At 38.8% G+C, this 8461-nt stretch overlaps 1 protein-coding gene across 1 annotated transcript; it reads right to left on the bottom strand.

Annotated features, from left to right (window-relative positions):
* Positions 1-6906: 6906 nt before the first annotated feature.
* On the bottom strand, positions 6907-7857 carry LOC143364684 (uncharacterized). The gene is made up of 2 exons (XM_076804895.1): positions 7555-7857; positions 6907-7372 (listed from the first exon to the last, which is right to left on the bottom strand). Exons 1-2 carry the CDS (start codon positions 7855-7857, stop codon positions 7127-7129), a joined length of 549 nt encoding a protein of 182 aa, XP_076661010.1. The 3' UTR covers positions 6907-7126.
* Positions 7858-8461: the final 604 nt, after the last annotated feature.

Here is an 8461-nt window from a genome sequence, read left to right on the forward strand (position 1 = left end):
AGACTTCGGCACTTAGAGAAATAAAGGCAAAATAACCCTGACGATCCTTCGCAGGTAATACCTCAACAACTGGGTATTCGGGATCGTAGGGTGAAATAGTCATGAGAACGGCTACCACACCGTTGACGAAACCTGTTAGAGACCGAGCGCTAAGCTGGTAACTCCGCCTCCTCGTGGCCCCCGCTGGTAACGCTCCTGGGTCGGCGCAAGCCGATTCGGTAGCTGCTAAGCGAGTTACTTCCCGTATGGGACGGTCTACCGTTGTAATGATCCTTAAGTGGTGAACGAGGGGTTTTTCCAATGCCCAGTCCACAACACCTACGGACTGTTTCCTTTGCAACTGATGGAGTTAGGGGTAGAGAGCCAAACATGAACGGCTGACTTTTCCGGTATGGGGCGAATCCCCGAGGTACGGAACTCCCCTCACGGGGAGTGATCAATACTACATGTTACGACTCGGGTAAGTCCGTCCTTGCCCGGGGACATTCGCTTATACGTCCGAGGGCCCAGTGTGCTGGAGGCGCGTTTGGATTGCGCAGCAATACTATTTGGCCGCGCTTGGCCAACCGCTGCGCGACACGCCATTTTGGTCTTTGTTGTAGGGTATGCAAGTAATCGCGCAACCACGACTTCCAAAAACCTTCGGACAGGCGCTGTACAAGTTGCCAACGAGAAAGTCTGTTCTCTCGCAGCTCGAGTACGCTCGGTTCGGGGTGGCTCGGGATAGGTGCACCGATTAACCCTTTCGCTACGGGTGCCGTCTATAGCCGGCATCCACGCGACGACCTGTGTGTACGGGTGCCGTCTATATCCGGCAACTTGTAAACACCGAAAAGACTACCGACGTTCATCGTGCACACTTTTCGGCGCGGTGCCCCGTTCAGTGGCGTCACCCCGGCGGAGCGGACTGCCGTAGCGAAAGGGTTAAGAAATGTCCGGGTGTTAGCACGGCGTAATCGTCGAGGGCCTCGGAGACGGCAACCAAGGGTCGCGAGTTTAAACAAGCCTCGATCCTACAGAGCAACGTGCCTACCACCTTTTTATCGATCGCATTGCTATATGCTTTGGTTAACTCGCGATCCGCGCCCTGGAATGGGGTTCCGTTGTCGGAATACATGCTTTGGAGCAAACCTCGACGCGCGATGAAACGATGGAAGGCGCTTATAAACGCCTGCGAGCTGTAGTCTGAGACCAGTTCTAAATGGACCGCTTTCGTGGTCATGCATTCGGAATCATGCAATCGGAATTGGGACATACATCCGTCGAACGTCGGTAAATGTAATTTCGGAAGGCGCGACACCAGTCGGTAAGGAAGATCGGGAACAGGTTTACTGGAGGCAGATGACTCACCGGTGGTGGTTCCGAGTACCTCGGCCATGAAATCGGCGGCTTCGTTGAAGGCGTCTTCCCCAATGCAGAACTGGTCCACAATGGCGTGCTCTGCTCCGGCGGAGAATCCACGGGCGACTTGCTGTGGCCTGGTCTTCTTCAAGGGCTCGAAGTGAATTTCGCTTTCTGGGTCGCGAACGGCAACTAATAACGCACTAAATGCAACAGTACATATAGTTCGTAAAAATGCGTAAGAACAAAATAACGCCGACGCAGAAATGTCGATCGCTAAGTTACAGCTCACGCACGCGCTCGGCACGAGCACACACACCAACACCTCTTAAACACAGCGCACCGCGGCACACCACATTGAGGAGATCCTCCTGGAGCCGCGAGTCCCACGCCGCCGTCGCAGCTACTCCACCAGATGCTACAGGAACACCCAGGTCACCCGAGGAAGGCTGCGACATGGCAAGGCACCGGTGTCGGCGGCTCCCAGCAGATTCCTTGGAGTCCAAACGGCGCCGCACACGATTGCCAAAAATGGCGGCCAAGCTGCACCTCTGCGCGTGCAGGCGTCCATCCTCCGGCAAATACATCCTTCTAACGACGATCACGTCGGGGTCACCAATGTGGGGATTTTAATGGTGGTGGCGTACAGATGTACGTATTGATGTGTTCCGACGGTCCTCCACGGGTGTCCAACTTCCGACTGAGAGCTCGCGACACTCGAGACGAGTCGCGACTACTATGTACAAAGAGAGAGCCGGCACCGCGACGAGATACTACACGGCAGAATACACGGTATATAAAACACGTCTGCACGCTACGAGTTACTACACGCCGACGAGAATACTCATCGGCACGACGACCCGACGTCGTCGGCCGAGAGACGAGGCGTAGAACGGAGACTAAAGAACACGTCCGTTTACTTTAAGAGGCGTCGCGAAAAGAGAGCGAAAGGCTCGTCGGCAACGCGATCGTTACCGCTATCGCCCGGCCGCGCAGGCGCAGTAGCGCTTACTGCGCGGCACATGCGCGGCTGTGTCGCCGGCCCCACATGTGGACCTTAGCAGTGCCATCTAGACCCGTTCCTCGCAAGTGAACCAACCGGTTCAAGGTCATAAATAAGGGTTTTCTCCCCCTGTTGCCGCCGAACCCTCTTTTTTTTCTTTCGCAGCTCAGGGTTGTGCGTAATTCCGAGCTCGAGGCGTGTAATTTCACAATACATTTAATACAATCGAGAATGTCCTTCACAGTTAAAGAAATATAATTTAACCGTGAAGCTTAATGTAACCATTTATATATAAAATGCTTCCTTTACCAACATCTCTGAGGAATTGGTGTGGCGCGACGGTAGCGTGCTAAGTTTTCACCCGGACGGCCAGGGTTCAAATCCTGCCTACTACCACCAAACAAATCTACCAATACATCACCTAACTAATTTCAGTGTATGGTACTCGCTTGATGCCTGTTACTGCGATCGCATGATAATCATTCAAAAGAGTTAATATCTCTTTTAGCTCTACACTGGGATCGATATTGGCTATAATCAACTCTTGAGCTGGAATAATGGTTTTTTTATTTCTGTAGACCAAGGAAGGAATTTCATCTTCGTTAAATGTACTCTCCATTGTCTTTGTAGTCTGGTCAGCAATTTCAGAGCTGATCGAAATTTCAGACCTTCTTTTGTCCATCTGTACTATCTTCGTTGACGTTGATCCAATAGAGGTGTCACAACCACTGTCTATTTTACTGACCACATTATGATAACCCGATTGCTTCTGAATTGCTTCTTCAGAATTGGAGAGATTGATTAGTTTTATTTTCCCAGGTTTCCATTTATTATTGGTATGTTTCTTGTTCTTAGGTTTGTTGTTAATTTTGTTTTTATGTGGTAATATCTTAATGCTCTTATGACCCTTGAAGCCATTTAGGCAATTTATGGTGTCTTCTAAATGTTTATATCGTATAAAATATAAACCAAATTGACCACCTGAACCCTGTATAGTCGCAGGGCCATAAACGGAAAACATTTTCTTGAGTTCGTCTTCACTTATCCCGTTAAAATTCGGGAAATGTATGACATATGAATCATTTCTTCTATCGTAGCAATGTTCGTAATTCATATTTGTATAAGACTTTTCACTGGGATCGATATTGGCTATAATCACCTCTTGAGCTGGAGTAATGGTTTTTTTATTTCTGTAGACCAAGGAAGGAATTTCATCTTCGTGAAATGTACTCTCCATTGTCTTTGAAGACTGGTCAGCAATTTCGGAGCTGATCGAAATTTCAGTAATACGATTTCAAATACTAATTTCGATTATTATTAGTTACACTTTATGTTGGGTATAAATAACAAATGAATGGAACTGTACGTATACGCGAATAAATTCATTGTTCAGAACTGTATTGTTATTGTTATAGGATGACATAATTTTGTTGCTATTATTAATTAACTATATTGCTTTGAACAATAATTATTATATAAATATTATATTGTTATATAAATCATATGTGCATTATGTAGCAAAAGATAAAAAAATTTTTATTCGTTCTTCGAAGGTTCGAATAAAAAAAGTATCGTTATTCGACGAGTATCGAATAAATAATTTTATTCGACGAGAATTTATCCGACGAAAAAAGATAATTTTTTTTATTCGAAGCGGATTTATTCAAACTAGGGCTGTTACTTTGCTTCGAAGGCCGAAGATTTCGAAGCTTCGAAGCTTCGAATATCGAAGCTTCGTTTTCAGAAAATTCGAAGGTTCGAAACTTCGACACTTCGAAACTTCGAACCTTCGATTCGTTTCCAGTTAACGGATAAAAGGAATAAATTTTCATAATTTGTTTCTATATTCACCATCTGAATTATTTCAATAATTTATTGTTAAGATAATATATTTATTATTTGAATTATCATTTCGATAGTTCACTGATAAAATAATTGTTTAAATAAATAAATTTTTACAATTTGTTTCTATATTAATTATTTGAATTATTATTTCAATTATTTAATGTTAAAATAACTTATTAAATAAATAAATTTTCACAATATGTTTCTATATTCATTATTTGAATTATTTCAATAATTTATTGTTCAAATAACTGTTTAGACAATGTACACGTATTTACATGATTAATATAGGAATACATTTCTATAGAGTATAAAAATTTATAATCTACGGAAATTTTTATAATCTATAGAAATGTGTTTCTATATTCATTATGTAAATACTTGTACATTCTTTAAATAATTATTTTAACAATGAAATATTGAAATAATTCACATAATGTATGTAGAAACAAAATTTGAAAATTTATTCATTTAAACCATTATTTTAACAATAAATAATTGAAATAACAATTCAAATAATGAATATAGAAACAAATTGTAACAATTTATTTATTTAAACAATTATTTCATCAGTGAACTATCGAAATGATAATTCAAATAATAAATATATTATCTTAACAATAAATTAATGAAATAATTCAGATGGTGAATATAGAAACAAATTATGAAAATTTATTCCTTTTATCCGTTAACTGGAAACTAATCGAAGGTTCGAAGTGTCGAAGCTTCGGAAAAGTAACAGCCCTAATTCAAAGGTCGAATAATTTTTTCATCTTTTATTTGTATCTTTTATTCGAATGCTTCGAATAAATCTTCGAATAACTTTTGCCGAGCGCCGAGCTTCAAAGACCCAGCGATGACAGACGACATACAATGTAAGCGGATGGAGAATGGCGCAAGAATGAAAGTTTAAACTTTTAGATTTTTCAATGTACCCTTATAAAATTGTGACGAGCGAATGGAGGGGATTTTCCTGATGAAAATGAGGTCAAATTCGAGTATAATCGAACAAGTTTGACTGATACGTAATGTTACGATAAAAATTACAATCTCATTAAAGACAGTCCAAACGATGTCGTGTTTGGGCTCCTTTTGATCGGGATAAGCTCTACAACTCATTCGTATTAACAATATTGTTCTAATTAAAAACATAAAAGCATAAATTGCCAATAGTGCTCGATTCTCCATCTGCTTACATTGTAGGGTGTTGGTCGGTCAACGATAATTTACTGTAATAGCGAGCTTACAATCATCTTATACTTTTTGTCAAAATTTCATTTTCTATTTAAATTAGTTTGTTATTGAAACTCATTAATAGTTTTAAATAGTACTTGAAATATTTTAAATGATATTGATATGTGGGAATATTACAATTTGGAATATTTCGTCGTTAAATAGCCTAACCGGACGAGGTAGTCAAAAATGCCCTTCAACATTTTTGAATGGCCGTTGCGTCATTCGATTTTTGGTCAACTTTTTCCAATTAATTGCATGCAAAAATTTTGAAAAAACCTGACGAATTGCGGTTATTGATATTCATATTTGAGAATTTCTACATACGTTGTAACGCGCGCGCCAGTCTTTGACTGCTCTGTCCTCGTTATAGCATTCCTACACGACTCCGAAAATTATTCGAAGTCGAATAAACCGCCGAATAAAGACACAGATGAAAATGAACACTTTATAAAAATTATCTTTATTCGTCGAATAAATTCATTACGTGTGGAATAGAGATAACATAATTATTTTTATTTGACGCGTAACAAATCATTTTTTTATCTTTTATTCGCAGTTTGAAATGTCTATTTCAATAAAAATTTGCCCATCTTTGCTTCTACAATTATATTATTTTATATTATATTAATTCATCCACGTGATTCTCTCTCAAACTCTATACTATTCGGAATAGTACGTTAAATAAACGCTACTCTGGTTTTCAACATATTTCTGTTCCCACAGATCGATCCTTGGAACAATTATCTATAAAAAAAGTGTAAGGAAATAATGCTTGTTCAGGAAACATTTTTAAATTACAAATTAAGGTATCTCATATGAAAGAAGTAGAAATTGATTTTCCTAAAATTATGCTTTAATAATTTCTTACGTAAAAATTTTTTACGAATTTTTTGTCCTTGATATTAGTTTTACTTTCAATATTTTAAATCTTAAAAAGCAACACTAAAAGAAATATCTGTTTAATTCGAATACGTTCGTCGGAGAATGTAACATTTGATAATCGATATGGTTCCGTGATGATCCACCTTCTCACCAATGAGAATTTCCTTAGTGGCCTTCTGTATCGACGAGTTACCGTCGTTGGCCTTCTGTTTCTTACTCCAACCAAAATCTATCCTAGAGGGCAGTAGAAATCACCGTATTTTTCGAGCGACACATTCTCCCGTAAGGCTGGCAGTCTTTCTAAATATCTGGTCGGTGTCCAGGCTAAAAAGATGATGCAGGTTCTGGTCCAGGCTAAAAATTAGTTTAGGGGGCAGCACTATACCGGGGACACTAAAATCTCGGGCGCGAGCACTCTCATTTCACCTCTGCCGGTACATGGTCAGCCACTGGGACATTTACCATAGTACTTTGGTTAGGGTATATTGATCACTTGCGTAGGTGTTTGTTTTGTCATAGAGAACGCTTCAAGCTATTCAATTTGTAATTTAAAAAGTCATGAATTATAATTTAATACATGAATTGACACAACACTTCACAAATTACACATTTCTTGTATAAGTTTAAAAACATGCCATGTAATTTCACAATACATTTAATACAATTGAGAATGTCCTTCACAGTTAAAGAAATATAATTTAACCGTGAAGCTTAATGTAACCATTTACATATAAATTGCTTCCTTTATCAACATCTCTGGTCTCAGAACAATAAGAATATGTTCATGCAAGAGATACTTATCACCTTTCTTTTTGATTGCTAATGCATCACTGACTGTCGTGAAATAAGCATGAATGTACCTAATTCCAGAGTATGGTACTCACTTGATGAAAGTTTGGCGATCGGACGATAATCATTGAAAAGAGTTAATATCTCCTTTAGCTCTACACTGGTATCGATATTGGCTATAATCACTTCTTGAGCTGGAATAATGGTTTTTTTATTTCTGTGGACCAAGGAAGGAATTTCATCTTCCTCAAATGCACTCTCTAATGTCTTTGTAGTCTGGTCAGCAATTTCAGAGCTGATCGAAATTTCAGACCTTCTTTTGTTCATCTGTACTATCTTCGTTGACCTTGATCCAATAGAGTTGTCACAACCACTGCCTATTTTACTGACCACATTATCATAAATTTTCATTTGCTTCGAATTGCTTCTTCAGAATTCGAGAGATTGATTAGTTTTACTTTCCCAGGTTTCCATTTATTATTGGTATGTTTCTTGTTCTTAGGTTTGTTGTTAATTTTGTTTTTATGTGGTAATATCTTAATGCTCTTATGACCCTTGAAGCCATTTAGGCAATTTAAGGTGTCTTCTAAATTTTTATATCGTATAAAATAGAAACCAAATTGACCACCTGAACCCTTTATAGTCGCGGAGCCATAAACGGAAAACATTTTCTTGATTTCGTCTTCACTTATCCCTTTAAAATTCCAAAAATGTATTACGTATGAATCATTTCTTCTATCGTAGTAATGTTGGTAATTCATATATTTATAAGACTTTTCACAAAGTTCCAGTAGAAAATACAAATATTCTTTCGTTTTGACTTTATGTTGTGTTCGCGACGTTAGCGTCCTTCGGCTTTCTTCAACGCCGATGAGACCACCTCTTTGGTACCGGTACCCGGACACTAATAAAATTCGAAAAGCCTTAAGCGCGTGCCTAGGGGATTTTATCTTGTGGCGCAAAGATCCCCACATTTTTAACAAATGTTAAGTAAAATTCGACCGATTTTCTCGTTGACATATGAATTGAAGATATTAATAACTAAGAGCTTTATTCTAAATTTGGTCATCTTATATGCACCAACATAACAATGGTTTATGGTTTATGGTTTATTCTTCCCTTTATATATATCCTACAAAGATGGCGTTGGAGAGCCGGAGCTCTATCTGCCCACTACAAAAAACGGTCCTTACATATTATTGTTAATCTAATTACTTATATATTATAAATGTAAATACATGTGCAATATACTCCTTTCACCTTATTTTATCCATTATATAATCAATATTCAACACCAATAATCCGCGCATCTACCCAAACATATATAAAATATATAGAAATATAACAAATGCTCTGAACTAAGAA

The sequence above is a fragment of the Halictus rubicundus genome, unplaced genomic scaffold (assembly GCF_050948215.1).
Source record: "Halictus rubicundus isolate RS-2024b unplaced genomic scaffold, iyHalRubi1_principal scaffold0845, whole genome shotgun sequence".
NCBI lineage: Eukaryota > Metazoa > Arthropoda > Insecta > Hymenoptera > Halictidae > Halictus > Halictus rubicundus.

Coding starts and splice junctions, on each gene's coding strand:
- LOC143364684 (XM_076804895.1), bottom strand. CDS start 7,857: ATGAATTACCAACATTACTACGATAGAAGAAATGATTCATACGTAATA. Junction 7,373..7,554: donor ATAAATGGAAACCTGGGAAA/GTAAAACTAATC, acceptor ATTGCTGACCAG/ACTACAAAGACATTAGAGAG.